This window comes from Salvelinus alpinus, chromosome 2, assembly GCF_045679555.1.
Source record: "Salvelinus alpinus chromosome 2, SLU_Salpinus.1, whole genome shotgun sequence".
Lineage (NCBI taxonomy): Eukaryota > Metazoa > Chordata > Actinopteri > Salmoniformes > Salmonidae > Salvelinus > Salvelinus alpinus.
The window spans coordinates 94,223,695-94,243,496 of record NC_092087.1 but is presented as its reverse complement, the minus strand read 5'-3'; the positions used below and the strand labels follow the sequence as shown (position 1 = coordinate 94,243,496).

General features: G+C 44.0%; 1 protein-coding gene across 1 annotated transcript; it reads left to right on the top strand.

Annotated features, from left to right (window-relative positions):
* Window positions 1-7,781: 7,781 nt before the first annotated feature.
* On the top strand, window positions 7,782-19,334 carry nxnl1 (nucleoredoxin like 1). Its single transcript, XM_071353661.1, has 5 exons — window positions 7,782-8,782; window positions 14,934-15,104; window positions 15,555-15,715; window positions 16,333-16,465; window positions 17,750-19,334. Exons 2-5 carry the CDS (start codon window positions 14,940-14,942, stop codon window positions 17,969-17,971), a joined length of 681 nt encoding a protein of 226 aa, XP_071209762.1. The 5' UTR covers window positions 7,782-8,782; window positions 14,934-14,939; the 3' UTR covers window positions 17,972-19,334.
* Window positions 19,335-19,802: the final 468 nt, after the last annotated feature.

The window sequence follows — 19,802 nt, the reverse complement described above, 5'->3', positions numbered from 1 at the left end:
TTGAGCTCGCCTGGCAGCAATTGAACTCATGGGCAAGTCTCAAAGTCCAGAACCCCGCCCATCTGGCACTTCTGGCAGGCTAAAGCAACCGGTCAAAGTATTGGAAAGAAAAGGAAATACTATTTTAACCCAGGTATGGTCGCTTGTAACCTGAACATTCCCTTAAATCAAGCATGAGTGTCAGTCTGAGTCTCCAGCTATGTGTGCATGTGAGGTACGGCTTCCACGTGCACTGCTTAAATTAGGATTCAACCCACAGGTACCAACCAAGGACGTGACTTCATTGCAACAAAAAGTATGTGTCTCAAATGGCACCCTAGTCCCTACGTGGTGCACTACAGCGTATGTGGATGTATCTACAGTAAGTCTCAAATGGCACCCTAGTCCCTACATAGTGCACTACAGCGTATGTGGACGTATCTACAGTAAGTCTCAAATGACACCCTAGTCCCTACGTGGTGCACTACAGCGTATGTGGATGTATCTACAGTAAGTCTCAAATGGCACCCTAGTCCCTACGTAGTGCACTACAGCGTATGTGGACGTATCTACAGTAAGTCTCAAATGGCACCCTAGTCCCTACGTGGTGCACTACAGCGTATGTGGACGTATCTACTGTAAGTCTCAAATGGCACCCTAGTCCCTACGTGGTGCACTACAGCGTATGTGGATGTATCTACAGTAAGTCTCAAATGGCACCCTAGTCCCTACGTGGTGCACTACAGCGTATGTGGATGTATCTACAGTAAGTCTCAAGTGGCACCCTAGTCCCTACGTGGTGCACTACAGCGTATGTGGACGTATCTACAGTAAGTCTCAAATGACACCCTATCCTCTTCAGAGTCCTCCTTGCTACAAATAATATTACCATTCAGACAACGTATAGCTCAAAATTGGGTTCGTATGTAGGTTGTCTTTTATTTTTACAGGCTCTCTGGAAACTCCGGTGGCAACGGCATCGACTCCTCCACAAACTCACAGTCCAACACTTCCCAGCAGTGGTGTCCTGAGTCAAACATTCCAGAGCCAAGGACCGCCCCATATTTATACATCCTCTCTGGGTTGCAGGGAAGATTCTGACCACTTCCTGTCAGATCCTCAGACAGGATGAGATCTGGGTGTAAAGTGTTTGGATCCAGAACCACAGGAACTCCAGAGAGACAGAGAGGTTAGTCAATATGCAGGAAACACTGCCAATTTAAAAACATACATTTTGAATTTGAATTCATAAAAAAAAGAAATGGCTTCAGAATATTTCCATTTGTCATAACTGTTTATGATATAATTAAGGATTTAGACATGTTATGTGATTATATAAACTCAGCAAAAAAAGAAACGTCCTCTCACTGTCAACTGCGTTTATTTTCAGCAAACTTAACATGTCTAAATATTTGTATGAACATAACACGATTCAACAACTGAGACATAAACTGAACAAGTTCCACAGACATGTGACTAACAGAAATGGAATAATGTGTCCCTGAACAAAGAGGGGGTCAAAATCAAAAGTAACAGTCAGTATCTGGTGTGGCCACCAGCTGCATTAAGATCTGCAGTGCATCTCCTCCTCATGGACTGCACCAGATTTGCCAGTTCTTGCTGTGAGATGTTACCCCACTCTTCCACCAAGGCACCTGTAAGTTCTCAGATATTTCTGGGGGGAATGGCCCTAGCCCTCTCCCTCCGATCCAGCAGGTCCCAGACGTGCTCAATGAGATTTAGATCCGGGCTCTTCGCTGGCCATGGCAGAACACTGACATTCCTGTCTTGCAGGAAATCATGTACAGAACGAGCAGTGTGGCTGGTGGCATTGTCAAGCTGGAGGGTCATATCAGGATGAGCCTGCAGGAAGGGTACTACATGAGGGAGGAGGATGTCTTCCCTGTAACGCACAGCATTGAGATTGCCTGCAATGACAGCAAGCTCAGTCCGATAATGCTGTGACACACCGCCCCAGACCACGACGGAACCTCCACCTCCAAATCGATCCCGCTCCAGAGTACAGGCCTCGGTGTAACGCTCATTCCTTCGACGATAAACACGAATCCGACCATCACCCCTGGTGAGACAAAACCGCGACTCGTCAGTGAAGAGCACTTTTTGCCAGTCCTGTCTGGTCCAGCGACGATGGGTTTGTGTCCATAGGCGACGTTGTTGCCAGTGATGTCTGGTGAAGACCTGCTTTACAACAGGCCTACAAGCCCTCAGTCCAGCGTCTCTCAGCCTATTGCGGACAGTCTGAGCACTGATGGAGGGATTGTGTGTTCCTGGTGTAACTTGGGCAGTTGGTGTTGCCATCCTGTATCTGTCCCGCAGGTGTGATGTTCGGATGTATCGGTCCTGTGCAGGTGTTGTTACACGTTGTCTGCCACTGCGAGGACGATCAGCTGTCTGTCCTGTCTCCCTGTAGCGCTGTCTTAGGTGTCTCACAGTACAGACATTGCAATTTATTGCCCTGGCCCCATCTGCAGTCCTCATGCCTCCTTGCAGCATGCCTAAGGAACATTCACACCGATGACCAGGGACCCTGGTCATCTTTCTTTTGGTGTTTTTCAGAGTCAGTAGAAAGGCCTCTTTAGAGTCCGAAGTTTTCATAACTGTCCTTAATTGATTACCGTCTGTAAGCTGTTAGTGTCTTAGCAACCGTTCCACAGGTACACCCCGGGTTGAGTTGGACACCCCTGGTTTACTGGTTTACTGGTTTACTGGTTTATTGGTTTACTGGTTTACTGGTTTACTGTTTTACTGGTTTACTGGTTTACTGGTTTACTGGTTTACTGGTTTATTGGTTTACTGGTTTACTGGTTTACTGGTTTATTGGTTTACTGGTTTACTGGTTTACTGGTTTACTGGTTTACTGGTTTACTGGTTTACTGGTTTATTGGTTTATTGGTTTACTGGTTTACTGGTTTATTGGTTTACTGGTTTACTGTTTTGTTGGTTTACTGGTTTATTGGTTTACTGGTTTACTGGTTTACTGGTTTACTGGTTTACTGGTTTACTGTTTTGTTGGTTTACTGGTTTATTGGTTTACTGGTTTACTGGTTTACTGGTTACTGGTTTACTGGTTTACTGGTTTATTGGTTTACTGGTTTACTGGTTTACTGGTTTACTGGTTTACTGGTTTATTGGTTTACTGGTTTACTGGTTTACTGGTTTATTGGTTTACTGGTTTACTGGTTTATTGGTTTACTGGTTTACTGGTTTACTGTTTTGTTGGTTTACTGGTTTATTGGTTTACTGGTTTACTGGTTTATTGGTTTACTGGTTTATTGGTTTGTTGGTTTACTGGTTTATTGGTTTACTGGTTTATTGGTTTACTGGTTTATTGGTTTGTTGGTTTACTGGTTTATTGGTTTATTGGTTTACTGGTTTATTGGTTTATTGGTTTGTTGGTTTACTGGTTTATTGGTTTGTTGGTTTACTGGTTTATTGGTTTATTGGTTTATTGGTTTACTGGTTTGTTGGTTTACTGGTTTATTGGTTTACTGGTTTATTGGTTTACTGGTTTATTGGTTTGTTGGTTTACTGGTTTATTGGTTTATTGGTTTACTGTTTTATTGGTTTATTGGTTTACTGGTTTGTTGGTTTACTGGTTTATTGGTTTACTGGTTTACTGGTTTGTTGGTTTACTGGTTTACTGGTTTACTGGTTTACTGGTTTACTGGTTTATTGGTTTACTGGTTTACTGGTTTACTGGTTTACTGGTTTATTGGTTTACTGGTTTACTGGTTTATTGGTTTACTGGTTTGTTGGTTTACTGGTTTATTGGTTTATTGGTTTACTGGTTTATTGGTTTATTGGTTTATTTGTTTACTGGTTTGTTGGTTTACTGGTTTATTGGTTTACTGGTTTACTGGTTTGTTGGTTTACTGGTTTACTGGTTTACTGGTTTATTGGTTTATTGGTTTACTGGTTTACTGGTTTACTGGTTTATTGGTTTATTGGTTTACTGGTTTATTGGTTTACTGGTTTATTGGTTTACTGGTTTACTGGTTTATTGGTTTACTGGTTTACTGGTTTATTGGTTTATAGGTTTATTGGTTTGTTGGTTTACTGGTTTATTGGTTTATTGGTTTACTGGTTTATTGGTTTATTGGTTTATTGGTTTACTGGTTTGTTGGTTTACTGGTTTATTGGTTTACTGGTTTACTGGTTTGTTGGTTTACTAGTTTACTGGTTTACTGGTTTACTGGTTTACTGGTTTATTGGTTTATTGGTTTACTGGTTTACTGGTTTACTGGTTTATTGGTTTATTGGTTTATTGGTTTACTGGTTTATTGGTTTACTGGTTTATTGGTTTGTTGGTTTATTGGTTTGTTGGTTTACTGGTTTATTGGTTTATTGGTTTATTGGTTTACTGGTTTGTTGGTTTACTGTTTTGTTGGTATACTGGTTTACTGGTTTATTGGTTTACTGGTTTATTGGTTTGTTGGTTTACTGGTTTGTTGGTTTACTGGTTTATTGGTTTACTGGTTTACTGGTTTGTTGGTTTACTGGTTTACTGGTTTACTGGTTTATTGGTTTATTGGTTTACTGGTTTATTGGTTTACTGGTTTACTGGTTTACTGGTTTACTGGTTTACTGGTTTGTTGGTTTATTGGTTTACTGGTTTACTGGTTTACTGGTTTACTGGTTTACTGGCTCAACAAGCTCAACACACAGAATCCTTTCCAACATTGCAGCAGGGCAGATTACCATCTCAGGGAAAGAGAATGCTCTGTCTCTCTCTTCATCTCTCTCTTTCTCCCTATCACTCTCTCTGTCTCTCTCTTCATCTCTCTCTTTCTCCCCATCCCTCTCTATGTCTCTCTCTTCATCTCTCTCTTTCTCCCCATCACTCTCTCTGTCTATTTCTCACAAGGGAAACAGAATGCTCTGTCTCTCTCTTCATCTCTCTCTTTCTCCCCATCACTCTCACTGTCTATTTCTCACAAGGGAAACTGGTGGTTGAGGGGGTGTGGTTTGATGTGGGTGTGATGTTCCAATCTGCCACCGTACCGTCCGTGTGATGCAGCATGACAACGTGAACGTGATTGGTCAAGAATCTCAAGCTCTGAGTGTTTCTGAATTTGGTCGTTTATAGAGTGGTGTCTCAGAGGACAGTTGTGTTTGGAGACGCTCAGCAATGTGACCGTGTTTCAGTTGGGAAAACCACAATCCGTTTGTAAAGAAAAACAACTCTTCTTCTTTCAACATAACATTTGTGTGTTGTATATATGACTGTGTAAATGAGTCCGAGGCGTGCTAATGGTTAGTTTGGCTGTCTGTAAATGAGTGGGCGGGTTGTAGGTTGATTCTGGAGAGCGATTGGGTAGCGTGCACCGCAGCACACCGGGCATCTGTGATCCAGGTTATTGCCAGGAAGTGGCCCCGTGTGGGCAGGATTTAAATCGAATCCCCAAGCCCAACCCTCATGTGATCCAGGTTATTGCCAGGAAGTGGCCCCGTGTGGGCAGGATTTAAATCCAATCCCTAAGCCCAACCCTCATGTAAGTTGAGACATCCTCAGTTACACAAATCTCATAAAACTCTGTTTTGAAAGTACTGACTTTATGACCAAAAATCTTATTTACATTTTGTAGTCAATTTTGCAACTACAAAAAAAAACTATCTGACTCATTCGGTGCCACGTTTTCAACCAGAGAAGTTATTTTTTTCGTCTCAGTCGCTCTACAATGGGCATTGCTATAGTGGCACACCTGCAGAAAATGGACTCTCTATCTACCTCTATTGTCCGCAAGCACAACAAACTCTCTGCTGGGGTTTATTCACTAGGAGCCAAACAGAACCAAACAGATTGAAACTGGAAAGGACCTACCTGAATTTGTAAATATAAATGGTTGTTTCCTTTGCAAAACGTTTTGCCACTGTGTGACTAATGAATACACTCCTGGTGTGTGTGATGTGCCTAAAGAAGGAACCTCTATCTACCTCTATGGTGTGTACCTGCAGGCTGAACGACTGGCGTGATGAAGGACTTCACACCCCTCTACAGACGCCACTCCTGTTCCTGTCTCCTGGAGCGTGTGCAGAACCAGCTGTGAGATGCAGACCCTTACTGCAACATCCTGTAAGAGCACGCGTCACTTCCTGTCTATGGATCCAAATCTACTCCATGGTTGTATCCTCTTATTCTTGACCTGTGCACCCCTCCTCTCCTCTCCCAGGATCTCCAACAGTGGGGTGCTACTGGAGGATGCTCTGTAACAGTATCTGGATGGCAGGTGGAGACGGCTCCACCTTCAGGTCACAAAGAGTTATGCAGTCCAGAGCAACGACTCTAAAGAGGAGGAGAAGAAACAGTCCCAACGACTCTGAAGAGGAGGAGAAGAAACAGTCCCAACGACTCTAAAGAGGAGAAGAAGAAACAGTCCCAACGACTCTAAAGAGGAGAAGAAGAAACAGTCCCAACGACTCTAAAGAGGAGAAGAAGAAACAGTCCCAACGACCCTAAAGAGGAGAAGAAGAAACAGTCCCAACGACTCTAAAGAGGAGGAGAAGAAACAGTCCCAACGACTCTGAAGAGGAGAAGAAGAAACAGTCCCAACGACTCTGAAGAGGAGAAGAAGAAACAGTCCCAACGACTCTAAAGAGGAGAAGAAGAAACAGTCCTAACGACTCTAAAGAGGAGAAGAAGAAACAGTCCTAACGACTCTAAAGAGGAGAAGAAGAAACAGTCCAATGGGAAGGTTGGTGGGTTCAGTTTCAGTTATTCAATTGGTTCTAACAGGTGTGTGTGTGTGTGTGTGTGTGATTATTCTGATTATGATTATTATTTTTTATAGAGAACGTCACTGTGCTTGCTTAGCCATACCTCCTATTTTTTACTTCAGATTTTTCAGGGGAGGCTGCAGCACCCTCAGGTCCCCTACTTCCCACATCTATGAAGATACCCCTGGTTCACTCCCACATTCTGTGTTATATGTGCAATTCCTTATCACACCACACAGGGGCGCTACAGTTCATCTCTTTTGAGTCTGTATTACAAAAATAGTCAAGCAGTTTTTTATTTATTTTTTATTTCACCTTTATTTAACCAGTTAGACTAGTTGAGAACAAGTTATCATTTACAACTGCGACCTGGCCAAGATAAAGCATAGCAATTCGACACGTACAACAACACAGAGTTACACATGGAATAAACAAAACATAGTCAATAATACAGTAGAACAAAAGAAAACAAAAAGTCTATATACAGTGAGTGCAAATGAGGTAAGATAAGGGAGTTAAGGCAATAAATATGCCATGGTGGCAAAGTAATTACAATATAGCAATTAAACACTGGAATGGTAGATGTGCAGAAGATGAATGTGCAAGTAGAGATACTGGGGTGCAAAGGAGCAAGATAAATAGATATATACAGTATGGGGATGAGGTAGTTGGATGGGCTGTTTACAGATGGGCTATGTACAGGTGCAGTGATCTGTGAGCTGCTCTGACAGCCGGTGCTTAAAGCTAGTGAGGGAGATATGAGTCTCCAACTTCAGTGATTTTTGCAGTTTGTTACAGTCATTGGAAGTCAATTCTAGATTTCATTTTGGTTTGGAGATGCTTAATGTGAGTCTGGAAGGAGAGTTTACAGTCTTGCCAGACACCTAGGTATTTGTAGTTGTCCACATATTCTAAGTCAGAACCGTCCAGAGTAGTGATGCTAGACGGGCGGGCAGGTGTGGGCAGTGATCGATTGAAGAGCGTGCATTTAGTTTAACTTGCATTTAAGAGCAGTTGGAGGCCACGGAAGGAGAGTTGTATGTCATTGAAGCTCATCTGGAGGTTAGTTAACACAGTGTCCAAAGAAGGGCCAGAAGTATGCAGAATGATGTATCTAGTTGTATCACAGTAGAATCTAGCTGCACCAAGAGCATGCCAAGGGAAGGGTGGACCCCCCCCCCCCCTCTCACTCTATGAGATTAGTCTGCAGGTATTTTCAGCCTGTGTTTCTTATTGGATTAACATCAACACACTTCATAGTAATCATTTAACACCACAGTCACACACACACACACACACACACACACACACACACACACACACACACACACACACACACACACACACACACACACACACACACACACACACACACACACACACACACACACACACACACACACACACACACACACACACACACACACACACACACACACAGAGTCTGGACACAGCACCACCACCCGTCACCCTCTCTCTCTCTCCTCTCTCTTTCTCTCTTCTCTCCTCTCATTCTGATATAATGTGATTAGTGTAGTTGATCCTCTGGGGTTTAGCTGAATTACCTCTCTCTGTTTCTCGCTCTCTCTCTCTTTCTTCTATCTCTCTCTGTCTCTCTCTCTTTCTTCTATCTCTCTCTGTCTCTCTCTCTCTCTATCTCTCTATGTCTCTCTTTCTGTCTCTCTCTCTCTTTCTTCTATATCTCCCTGTCTCCCACACAGGTGATATTCTCAGTGTCTGACTCACCCTACTCTTCTGACCCAGCTAATCTCCCACTCTAGGTGGAGGAGAGGGGAGGCGACAGGGAGAGAGACATGGGGACAGAGTGTGAGAGAGAGGGAAAACACTGGGAAGAGAGGCAGACGAATAAAGAATGAAGGAATAACGGAAAGAAGGGAGAGAGGGAGAGTGAGGGAGAGAGAGAGGGAGGGAAACAACAGAGGAACAGACAAGATAAAGAGAGATGAAGAATAATCGATAACGGGAACGGTTTTTGGACAACCTGCGAGAAAGAAAAGAAAGAGGAGGAGCATAAGGAGACGGAGAGAGAGAGGACTACAGTCTGAAGGTGAACGCTCTGAGATATCTGCTAGATATCTGTTCGAGCTAGAGATAGTTTTAGTCCACCTATTATGCCATCGTTGACTTTAATGAGGAGGCCTGTTCTATAGATTATATTTCTAGGTTAGATATATTATGGGTGCTTACCAACTGTAGCTTCCAGGGCTAACTAGTTATCAACACAGCAATATTTACATTTTTATTTCACCTTTATTTAACCAGGTAAGCTAGTTGAGAACATGTTCTAATTTACAACGGCGACCTGGCCAAGATAAAGCAAAGCAGTGCGACACAAACAACAACACAGAGTTACACATGGAATAAACTTACAGTCAATAACACAATAGAAAAAAAGACAGTCTATATACAGTGTGTGCAAATGGCGTGAGGAGGTAAGGCAATAAATAGGCCATAGTAGCGAAGTAATTACAATTTAGCATATTAACACTGAAGTGATAGATGAGCAGATTATGATGACCAGATGACGGTGTGTAATTAGTGATACTGGTGTGCAAAAGAGCAGCAAAGTAAATAAAACAATATGGGGATGAGGTAGGTAGATTGGATGGGCTATTTACAGATGGTCTATGTACAGCTGCAGCGATCGGTTAGCTGCTCAGATAGCTGATGTTTAAAGTTAGTGAGGGAAATATAACTCTCCAACTTCAGCGATTTTTGCAATTCGTTCCAGTCGTTGGCTGCAGAGAACTGGAAGGAAAGGCGGCCAAAGCAGGTGTAGGCTTTGGAGATGACCAGTGAGATATACCTGCTGGAGCGCGTGCTACGGGTGGGTGTTGTTATCGTGACCAGTGAGCTGAGATAAGGCAGAGCTTTACCTAGCATAGACTTATAGATGACCTGGAGCCAGTGGGTCTGGCGACAAATATGCAGCGAGGGCCAGTCGACTAGAGCATACAGGTCGCAGTGGTGGATGGTATAAGGGGCTTTGGTAACAAAACGGATGGCACTGTGATAGACTGCATCCAGTTTGCTGAGTAGAGTATTGGAAGCTATTTTGTATATGACATCGCCGAAGTTGAGGATCCGTAGGATAGTCAGTTTTACTAGGGTATGTTTGGCAGCGTGAGTGAAGGAGGCTTTGTTGCGAAATAGAGAACCGATTCTAGATTTGATTTTGGATTGGAGATGTTTAATATGAGTCTGGAAGAAGAGGGGGCACTATTTTTATGTTTGGAAAAATAACGTTCCCAAAGTAAACGGCCTATTTCTCAGGCCCAGATGCTAGAATATGCATATATAATTGACAGATTAGGATAGAAAACACTCTAAAGTTTCCAAAACTGTCAAAATATTGTCTGAGTATAACAGAACTGATTTCGCAGGTGAAAACCTGAGGAAATCCAAACAGGAAGTGCCTCTTATTTTGAAAAATCCCTGTTCCATTGCCTGCCTTTCCTCCATTTAAAGGGATAACAACCAGATTCCTTTCCCAATGGCTTCTACAGGGTGTGAACAGTCTTTAGACATAGTTTCAAGCTTTTATTCTGAAAAATGAGCAAGATTTTTCACATCGCGTCAGTGGACTGCCAGATGGCCTTCCATTAGTTCATGTGCGCCACAGTGATAGCTCGACATTTTCTTTCTCTGTAGTATTGAATAGTTTACCGTCCGGTTGAAATATTATCGATTATTTATGTTAAAAACAACCTGAGGATTGATTATAAAAAACGTTTGACATGTTTCTACGAACTTAACGGATACAATTTTGAATTTTTGTCTGCCCTTCATGACCTGCCTAAGGCTGTGGAATACTGAACATAACGCGCAAACCAAATGGAGGTTTTTGGATATAAATATAATCTATAACGAACAAAAGGAACATTTAATGTGTAACTGGGAGTCTCGTGAGTGCAAACATCCGAAGATCATCAAAGGTAAGCGATTCATTTTATTGCTTCTGACTTTCCTGACCAAGCTACTTTGCTGCTAGGTGTTCATAATGTTTTGTCTACTGATCGATAAATTCACACAAACGCTTGGATTGCTTTCGCTGTTAAGCATATTTTCAAAATCTGACATGACAGGTGGATTATCAACAAGCTAAACTGTGTTTTGTTATATTGCACTTGTTATTTCATGAATATAAATATTTTTTGTAATATTTTGGGAATTTGGCGCTCTGCAATTCAGTGGTTGTTTATGAAAATGATCCCGCTAAAGGGATCGGTGCGCCAAGAGGTTATTAAAGTCTAACCAGACACCTAGGTATTTGTAGTTGTCCACATATTCCTGGTCAGAACCGTCCAGAGTAGTGATGCTAGTCGGGCGGGCGGGTGCTGGCAGCGAACGGTTGAAAAGCATGCATTTGGTTTTACTAGCGTTTAAGAGCAGTTGGAGGCCACGGAAGGAGTGTTGTATGGCATTGAAGCTCATTTGGAGGTTAGTTACCAGTTTTAGAAACTGTAGAGTGTTTTCTATCCAAATCTACCAATTATATGCATATCCTAGCTTCTGGGCCTGAGTAGCAGGCAGTTTACTTTGGGCACGCTTTTCATCCGGACGTCAAAATACCGCCCCCTATCCCAAAGAAATTAACACAGTGTCCAAAGAAGGGCCAGATGTATACAGAATGGTGTCATCTGCGTAGAGGTGGATCAGGGAATCAAGAGCGACATTGTTGATATATACAGAGAAAAGAGTCGGCCCGAGAATTGAACCCTGTGGTACCCCCATAGAGACTGCCAGAGGTCCGGACAACAGGCCCTCCGATTTGACACACTGAACTCTACCTGAGAAGTAGTTAGTGAACCAGGCGAGGGATCATTTGAGAAACCAAGGCTGTTGAGTCTGCCGATAAGAATACGGTGATTGACAGAGTCGAAAGCCTTGGCCAGGTCGATGAAGATGGCTGCACAGTATTGTCTTTTATCGATGGCGGTTATGATATCGTTTAGTGCCTTGAGCGTGGCTGAGCTGTTTTGCAGCTCTTTCAGAACATCTGCTATCTGGATTTGAGTGAAGGAGAAGCTGGGGAGGCTTAGGCAAGTAGCTGCGGGGGGTGCGGCGCTGTTGGCCGGGGTTGGGGTAGCCAGGAGGAAAGCATGGCCAGCCGTAGAGAAATGCGTTTTGAAATTTGAAATTATCATGGATTTATCGGTGGTGATCGTGTTACCTAGCCTCAGTGCAGTAGGTAGCTGGGAGGAGGTGCTCTTGTTCTCCATGGACTTTACAGTGTCCCAAAACGTTTTGGAGTCAGAGCTACAGGATTCAAATTTCTGTTTGAAAAAGCTAGCCTTTGCTTTCCTGACTGACTGCGTGTATTGGTTCCTGACTTCCCTGAATAGTTGCATATCGCGGGGACTATTCGATGCTATTGCAGTCCACCACAGGATGTTTTTGTGCTGGTCAAGGGCAGTCAGGTCTAGAGTGAACTATGGGCTATATCTGTCCTTAGTTCTACTTTTTTTGAAAGGGGCATGCTTATTTAAGATGGTGAGGAAATTACTTTTAAAGAACGACCAGGCATCCTCTACTGACGGGATGAAGTCAATATCCTTCCAGGATACCCGGGCCAGGTTGCTTTATCTTGGCCAGGTCGCAATTGTAAATGAGAACGTGTTCTCAATTTGCCTACCTGGTTAAATAAAGGTTAAATAAAATAAATAAATAAATAAAAGGTCGATTAGAAAGGCCTGCTCGCAGAAGTGTTTTAGGGAGCGTTTTGACAGTGATGAGGGGTGGTCGTTTGACCGCGGATCTCTGAGATCCTGATTGAAAACAGCAGAGGTGTATTTGGAGGGCAAGTTGGTCAGGATAAAATCTATGAGGGTGCCCATGTTTACGGATTTAGGGTTGTACCTGGTTGGTTCCTTGATAATTTGTGTGAGATTGAGGGTGAGATTGATCTAGCTTAGATTGTAGGACTGCCGGGGTGTTAAGCATATCCCAGTTTAGGTCACCTAACAGAACGAACTCTGAAGATAGATGAGGGGCAATGAATTCACATATGGTGTCCAGGGCACAGCTGGGAGCTGAGGGGGAACAGGCGGAAACAGTGAGAGACTTATTTCTGGAGAGATTCATTTTTAAAATTAGAAGCTTCAACTGTTTGGGCATAGACCTGGAAAGTTTGTCAGAACATTGCAAGCTATCTCTGCAGTAGATTGCAACTCCTCCCCCTTCGGCAGTTATATCTAGATGGAAAATGTTGTAGTTGGGTATGGAAATCTCAGAATTGTTGGTAGCCTTCCTAAGCCAGGATTCAGACACGGCAAGGACATCAGGGAGTGTGCTAAAGCAGTGAGTAAAACAAAGTTAGGGAGGAGGCATCTGATGTTAACATACATGAAACCAAGGCTTTTTCGATTACAGAAGTCAACAAATGAGAGTGCCTGGGGACACGCAGGGCCTGGGTTAACCTCCACATCACTCGAGGAACAGAGGAGGAGTAGGATGAGGGTACGGCTAAAGGCTATCAAAACTGGTAATCTAGTGCTTTGGGGACAGAGAATAAAAGGAGCAGATTTCTGGGCGTGGTGGAATAGATTCAGGGCATAATGTGCAGACATGGGTATGGTGGGGTGCGGGTACAGTGGAGGTAAGCCCAGGCACTGAGTGATGATAAGAGAGGTTGCATCTCTGGCCTCGCTGGTTATACTGGATGAGGTCACCGCATGTGTGGGAGGTGGGACAAAGGAGGTATCTGAGGCATGTAGAGTGGGACTAGGGGCTCCACAGTAAACTAAAACAATGATAACTATCCTAAACAACAGTATACAAGGCATATTGACATTTGAGAGAGACATAAAGCGAGGCATGAAGCAATCACAGGTGTTGATTGGGAGAGCTAGCTAAGACAACAACGGGTGAGACAACAACAGCTAATCAGCTAAAACAACAACAGGTAAAATGGCGATGAATGGGCAGAGAGGGTCGGTTAACTACACACAGGGCCTGATTTGGGGCTGACAGATAAACTAAAAAGTAAACAAAGTGGAGTACCGTGATAAATGAACAGTCCAGCAGGCATCAGCTATGTAGCCACGTGATCATAGGGTACAGTGAACAGCAATAGATGAAACAGGGAACCCGTGGGGTAGTCGTTACTACGCTAGCATGCGGGAGACACAGCGTTTAAAGTTAGCAGGCCGGGGTAAGGAGAAGTGTCTGCTCCGGCGTCCGGCAAAGGCCGGTTGAGGGCACAGCGGATGGAATTACGTCTGCGGACCAGTCGTGGTGGTACGGCGGGGCACCGTGTTGACAAAGGGTCCAGGCCAGATGGCGAAAGAGGTATTGTAGTTGTAGTAATTTTGTTTGCTACCCGTGTTGGGGTAGATTCCGGGAGGCATCGGCTGAGTAGCCGGGTGATCACAGAGTAGGCCGGGAGGTGGGCCTGGCTCAGGGCTAGCTTCGGGGATGGGTCACTCGGTAGCAGCTAGCTAGCTGTGATGATCAGGAGTAATGGTTCAGGGTTTACGGCAGGAATCTGGCGTTGTAGTTGAGAAAAACAGTCCGAGGCTGGCAGGTATTATCCAGGCGATAAAAAAACTGCTGGTGCCTGAGCAGAAGGTAAAGGCCGCTAGCAGTGGCTAACAATGACTAAATAGCTAGTAGCTAATTAGCTGGTTAGCTGCTGATGGAGGTTCTGGCTATAAAGTAAAAAAAATAGCGGATCCGTATCACATTGGGTGAGGCGGGTTCCCGGAATGTATATTACATTTAAAAATGGAAAAGAGATTGTAAAATAAATTTTAATATATACAAAAAAGACGAAAAATACAATAAGTAAACGAGAGGACAACAAACCACGTCTGCACTGCTACGCCGTCTTGAAAAAAGAAATATATATGTTTAGCTCATCTTAGCTGAGAGAGGCTGAGTCCTCAAATGGCATTCCCTATCTAGTGCACTACTTTTAACCAGGGCCCATGGCCCCCGATTCCCTATCTAGTGCACTACTTTTAACCAGGACCCATGGCCACCTATTCCCTATCTAGTGCACTACTTTTAACCAGGGCTCATGGCCACCTATTTCCTATCTAGTGCACTACTTTTAACCAGGACCCATGGCCACCTATTCCTAACTTCTCATGCAACTTCAATGGGGTGTACTGACGTGATTTCTCTCCCTCTCTCTTTCTCTCTCTCTCTCTCTCGTTCCTTCTCCTCTCTCTCCTCTCCTCTCCTCCCCCCAGTAGTAGATCATGGTAGATTTGTTCCTAGGTCATTCACTAGTATGTAACAACAGGGATCGTGTTGAGTACGATACGGAACGAGAAGTCATGCTTCGTCTCCAGAACCGGATCCTGCTCCTGTTCTTTGGTTCCGCAGACTGCCAACGGTGCCAGGAGTTCATCCCCACACTTAAGGTAAACACACACCACTCACAGGCTCCTAGGCACACACACACACACACACACACACACACACACACACACACACACACACACACACACACACACACACACACACACACACACACACACACACACACACACACACACACACACACACACACACACACACACACACACACTCACACATTGACTCACTTGATAGCCAATAGTAGAGTAGGTCAAGTCTCTCTCTCTCTCTCTCTCTCTCTCTCTCTCTCTCTCTCTCTCTCTCTCTCTCTCTCTCTCTCTCTCTCTCTCTCTCTCTCTCTCTCTCTCTCTCTCTCTCTCTCTCTCTCTCTCTCTCTCTCTCTCTCTCTCTCTCTCTCTCTCTGTGCCAATTAAGGTATTATAAACATCTCACATCTCTCCTCCCTCCCTCTACACCCTTCCCCTTTCCTTCCCCAATCTACCCCCTCCACTTAGGACTTCTTCAAGCGTCTAACTGATGAGTTCTACGTGGAACGCTCCGCCCAGTTGGTCCTTCTGTACATCAGCCTGGACCAATCAGAGGAGCAGCTGGAGCACCTCCTCAAAGAGCTGCCCAAGAAATGCCTGTTCCTAACCCACGATGACCCCTATCGCAGGTATGGGTGGATGGGGTTGGGTGGGGTTGATGGGGTTGGGTGGTGAGGAGAAATGCTTGTACCTACCCACGATGACCCCTATCGCAGGTATGGGTGGATGGGGTTGGGTGGGGAGGAGAAATGCCTGTTCCTAACCCACGATGACCCCTATCGCAGGTATGGGTGGATGGGGTTGGGTGGGGAGGAGAAATGCCTGTTCCTACCCCACGATGACCCCTATCGCAGGTATGGGTGGATGGGGTTGGGTGGGGTGGAGTGTTTGTCTATAGAGTGTGTGTGTATCTTGCACTGTGTGCGTGGGTGTATAGAGTGATTGTGTGTGTATGACAACTTGTCGGTGTCTGTCTGTCTGTCTGTCTGTCTGTCTGTCTGTCTGTCTGTCTGTCTGTCTGTCTGTCTGTCTGTCTGTCTGTCTGTCTGTCTGTCTGTCTGTCTGTCTGTCTGTCTGTCTGTCTGTCTGTCTGTCTGTCTGTATGTCTGTCTGTCTGTCTGTCTGTCTGTCTGTCTGTGTATGTCTGTGTATGTATGTGTATGTATGTGTATGTATGTGTATATCTTACACTGTGTGTGGGTGTGTATATAACATGTCTGTGTGTGTGTGTGTGTGTGTGTATCAGAGAGCTGGAGTCTATGTTTGAGGTGGAGGATGTACCGAGGGTGGTGGTTCTGCGTCCAGACTGTTCTGTTCTATCTCCCAACGCTGTCTCTGAGATAAGCAGCCTCGGAACCGACTGCTTCCACAACTGGCAGGTCTCTGTGTGTGTGTGTGGGTGTGTGTGTGTGTGTGTGTGTAACGTGGGCGTTTAACGTGTGTGTACATATATGTAACGTGTGTGTATAACGTGCATTTGTGTGTATACAACATTGTGTGTGTGTGTTTATACAACATTGTTTGTGTGTGTATGACAATGTGTGTGTATAATATTGTGTGAGTGTGTATAAAGTGTGTGTATATAATATTGTGTGAGTGTAACGGAAACACCATGTAACGTCCTGACCAGAGTTCTTATGTGTTTTGCTTGTTTAGTGTTGGTCAGGACGTGAGCTGGGTGGGAATTCTATGTTGTGTGTCTAGTTTGTCTGTTTCTGTGTCCAGCCTAATATGGTTCTCAATCAGAGACAGCTGTCAATCGTTGTCCCTGATTGAGAATCATATATAGGAGGCTTGTTTTGTGTTGGGATTTTGTGGGTGATTGTTTCCTGTCTCTGTGTTTTGTCTGCACCAGATGGGGCTGTCTCGGTTTTCACATTTGTTATTTTGTTACTTGTAGTAGTGTTACCGTTTATTCGTCTATTAAACATGTTGAACACTAGCCGCGCTGCATTTTGGTCCTCTCCTTCACCTATGGAAGAAAACCGTGACACACCAACATAAAGTGTCCTAATAGGACGTTGGGTCACCATGAGCCAGAACAGCTTCAATGGCATAGATCCTACAAGTGTCTGGGACTCTATTGGAGGGATGTGACACCATTATTCTACGAAAAATTCCATAATTTAGTGTTTTGTTGATGGGGGTGGAAAACGATGTCTCAGGTGCCACTCAATTGGGTTGACATCTGGTGACTCTACACACACACGCGCACGTGCGCTCACACACACACACATTTCTTAGCCACTTTTTCTCCTTTGAGACTTCTCTTTCCAAGTCACTGAGATCTCTTCTTCTAGCCATGGTAGCCAAAATAATGGGCAACTGGACATTTTTATACATGACCCTAAGCATGATGGGATGTCAGGAACCACAGCTGTGCGGAAGGAAGCGCTTTGTATCCCTCATTTACTGAAGTGTTTCCTTTATTTTGTATGTATGTATTTATATATATTATTTGTGTGTGTGTGTGTGTGTGTGTGTGTGTGTGTGTGTGTGTGTGTGTGTGTGTGTGTGTGTGTGTGTGTGTGTGTGTGTGTGTGTGTGTGTGTGTGTGTGTGTGTGTGTGTGTGTGTGTGTGTGTGTGTGTGTGTGTGTGTGTGTGTGTATTATGCGTGTGCGTGTGTGTATATAAGGTGTGTATAACAACGTGTGTCTGACAGGAATCAGCTGAGCTTATCGACAGGAACTTCATGCTGAACGAGGAGTTTGATGACAAAAAGATGCGGAGCGTCACCGACCCGATACGCCGCCTCAAATACAAGGTGAAGAAGAAGAAGAAGAAGAGGAGCTGGTGGGGGTGGGGGGGTGGTGGAGCCGGAGAGGACGAGGGAGAGGAGGAGGAGGACGAGGAGGAGGAGGAAAGAGGAGAGAAAGAAGGATGAGAAGCAGAATGGAGGAGAAGGAAGAGAAGGAGGTAGAGGAGGAGTAGGAGGATGATGAAGAGGAGGTAGAGGGTGGTCCTGGGGTTGAGATGTGTATAATATTGTGCGTTTGTATATAACGTGTGTATATAAAGGGGAAGAGGAAGAATGAGAAAAGAAGTTGGGAATCCACTCCTCTTAAGCACAGGCCAATCATGTGAATTATCTCCAATGACTGGTTGGTTCTGTCAAGACAGACCTCTTGATTGGTTGATTGTCGCTTCTGTTAATGACTGGATTGCTGATGCTGCCAAGACAATTGTTGTGTCCCAAGTGGCACCCTATTCCCTTCATAGTGCACTATTTATGATCAGGGCCCATAGAGCTCTGGTCAAAAGTAGTGCACTATGTAGGAATGTAGTGTGACATTCGGGACTCTACCCAAAAATGGGTTGTAGTGATATAAAGCTTTTCATTAGGCCTCAAAACACTGATGCTAATGCTAATGCTAACTAATGATTAACAATCACTGAATAATATGAACTGCTGCTAACTAGCCATTAGCAATGCCAATTGCAAACTCCCTCAAAACTGGAGATATCTGTGGCACTGTAGAGCGAGAGAGAGCACAAGGTGCCCCTGTGTAATGGTCATGCTGTTTAGCTTCTTGTTATGCCACCCCTGTCAGGTGGATGGATTATCTTGGCAAATGAGAAATACTCACTAACACGAACATAAACAAATTTGTGCATATTTTTGTTGAGAAATACGATTATTGTGCATATGGAACATTTCTGGGATTTTTTGTTGTTGCATGAAACATGGGACCAAAACTTTGCATGTTGCGTTTATATTTTTGTTCAGTGGCAATGGTTGATGATAACTGATGCTATTTGATGCTAACTAGTGATTAGCAATGACTGGATAATATGAACTGATGCTAATTGATGTTAACTAACCATTAGCAATAGGTGGCTAATATGAACTTAATTAATAATTGACGCTAACTATGGATTGGAAATCGTTGAATAATATGAACTGATGCTAACCAGAAATTAGCAATGACTGTATAATATAAAATGTTGCTAATATCAGTGGTTGGATAATATTGGCACTAATTACTGTCCATAGTGTTGTGGTGTGACGGTGCCAGAACAGAAGACTGCTTCTGTAGGTCACCTCAATGCTTTACACTGAGCATTAACAACTGATTGTTATGTACATTTGTATTGTGTATATCATTTATGTTGATGTATTCATTTTAAAACTGAAATCAACGCTACATTGTCAGTAAAGGACTTGGTTCTTCATCATTCATCTGGATGATGATGATGATGACTATGTTGTTGTTATGATGATGTAATAAATTTGGCAGAAGCCTAGTTAGGTCTCTCTCTCTCTTTCACTTTCTCTCTCTCGCTGTCTCTCGCACTCCGCCCTTCTTTGTCTTTTGCACAAACCCAGCCAGTTGTGCTTTTCCTTTTTTTACAAACGTGTTGCTGACACAGTCACGTAGCTACTTCCTGTTCTCTCAGTAACAGTACGGCAGAGAGAGAGGAAGTACGACTAAAACCACAACTCTTGAGAAAAGCTATCCCTAACTTCACCAGAAAAGTAAGGAATTTACTTCAATTAACAGTTCAGGTTCATAATTGTTCAGATGATATGATAAATAAGGAAGTCAAATGCACTCAATGATTAAATCACAGGATGAATAGGAGGCCTATAGGCCCCAGGCCTACCAGAAGGGTGTCCCTTGACCCCTCAGCCCCAGGCCTACCAGAAGAGTGTCCCCTGACCCCTCAGCCCCAGGCCTACCAGAAGAGTGTCCCCTGACCCCTCAGCCCCAGGC

Coding starts and splice junctions, on each gene's coding strand:
- nxnl1 (XM_071353661.1), top strand. CDS start 14,940: ATGGTAGATTTGTTCCTAGGTCATTCACTAGTATGTAACAACAGGGAT. Junction 15,105..15,554: donor AGTTCATCCCCACACTTAAG/GTAAACACACAC, acceptor CCCTCCACTTAG/GACTTCTTCAAGCGTCTAAC. Junction 15,716..16,332: donor CACGATGACCCCTATCGCAG/GTATGGGTGGAT, acceptor TGTGTGTATCAG/AGAGCTGGAGTCTATGTTTG.